This window comes from Nicotiana tomentosiformis, chromosome 12 (assembly GCF_000390325.3).
Source record: "Nicotiana tomentosiformis chromosome 12, ASM39032v3, whole genome shotgun sequence".
NCBI classification, from domain to species: domain Eukaryota; kingdom Viridiplantae; phylum Streptophyta; class Magnoliopsida; order Solanales; family Solanaceae; genus Nicotiana; species Nicotiana tomentosiformis.
Genome location: NC_090823.1, coordinates 45,418,810 through 45,420,207, shown reverse-complemented (window position 1 = coordinate 45,420,207; position 1,398 = coordinate 45,418,810). Strand labels below are relative to the sequence as shown.

General features: G+C 39.3%; 1 protein-coding gene across 1 annotated transcript; it reads right to left on the bottom strand.

The window, feature by feature from the left end:
* Nucleotides 1–296: 296 nt before the first annotated feature.
* On the bottom strand, nt 297–1,175 carry LOC104088354 (uncharacterized). Its single transcript, XM_070190448.1, has 2 exons — nt 1,017–1,175; nt 297–905 (listed from the first exon to the last, which is right to left on the bottom strand). The coding sequence occupies exons 1-2, from the start codon at nt 1,173–1,175 to the stop codon at nt 297–299; spliced, it is 768 nt and encodes a 255-aa protein (XP_070046549.1).
* Nucleotides 1,176–1,398: the final 223 nt, after the last annotated feature.

Below are 1,398 nucleotides of genomic sequence, written 5' to 3'. Positions count from 1 at the left end.
TGTAGTTCCAACATAAAAGTTGTTTTGTTTTTGTTGCTTTTTTTTTTCTTTTCTTCTTCTTCTTTTTTTCCTTTTTTTCTTCTTTTTCATTTTTTTTCCTTTTTTTTTCTATTCCCCTTTTTTTCCTATTTTCTAACTCTACTCGTGATTCCAAAAGAGGGGTATGAAAGAAAATAAATAAGGCTCAAAAGGGGTAACAAAGGATAAAAATGTTTGGGGTAGCAGAATAAAATGCCTTCGTCATTCCAACTTTGAGCATGCCAAGTACAAAATGCAATTGAAGATAAGCAAAGAAATCATACATAATATCTCTTGACTACATCAGAATTGATAGTTGTATCCACACATCTTCCTTCTATGTCTATTAAATATAAAGCACCATTGGGCAACACTCTTGTCACTATGAACGACCCCTGCCAGTTTGGGGCGAACTTGCCTTTAGCTTCGGCCTGATGTGGAAGGATGCGTTTCAATACTACCTGGCCTACTTCAAATTTCTGGGGATGCACCTTCTTGTTGTATACTCTTGACATTCTCTTTTGATACAATTGACTATGATATACTGCTGCCAATCTTTTCTCGTCAATCAAACTCAGTTGCTCTAGCCAGGTTTTGACCCAATCATCATCATCAATTTCAGCTTCTACAATGATCCGAAGGGATAGAATCTCAACTTCCGCAGGTATGGCTGCCTCAGTTCCATATACCAGCAAATAAGGAGTTGTACCTACTGAAGTGCGAACAGTAGTGCGATAACCTAGAAAAGCAAAAGGTAACTTTTTATGACATCGCCTAGAACCTTGCACCATCTTACGAAGTATCTTCTTTATGTTCTTGTTAGCATCTTCAACAGCTCCATTTGCCTTGGGACGATACGGAGTGGAATTCTGATGCATAAGCTTGAACTATTGGCATACCTCTTTCATCAAATGACTATTGAGATTAGCAGCATTGTCTGTGATGATTACCTTGGGGATTCCGAACTGAAAAATGATATTTGAATGAACAAAATCTACCATTGCCTTCTTGGTCACGGACTTGAAAGTTACAGCTTCGACCCACTTGGTAAAGTAATCAATGGCAACCAGAATAAACCTATGCTCGTTTGATGCTGCAGGCTTAATTGGTCCAATGATATCCATGCCCCAAGCAACAAAGGGCCAAGGTGTAGACATTGTGTGTAACTCAGATCGCGGGGATGAATCAAATCACCGTGCACCTGACATTGATGACACTTACGAACAAAACTGATGCAATCTCGTTCCATGGTGAGCCAATAATAACCTGCTCAAAGTATCTTCTTTGCCAAGACATACCCATTTATATGTGGCCCGCAAACTCCAGAATGCACTTCGGTCATGAGAGTTGAAGCTTCTTTAGCATTAATGCACCTCAGCA

Bases quoted from the DNA above. Each gene is read 5' to 3' on its own strand.
- LOC104088354 (XM_070190448.1), bottom strand. From the start codon at position 1,175: ATGTCTACACCTTGGCCCTTTGTTGCTTGGGGCATGGATATCATTGGA. The intron at 906-1,016 runs GTAGATTTTGTT...GTATGCCAATAG, and splicing joins CCGTGACCAAGAAGGCAATG to TTCAAGCTTATGCATCAGAA.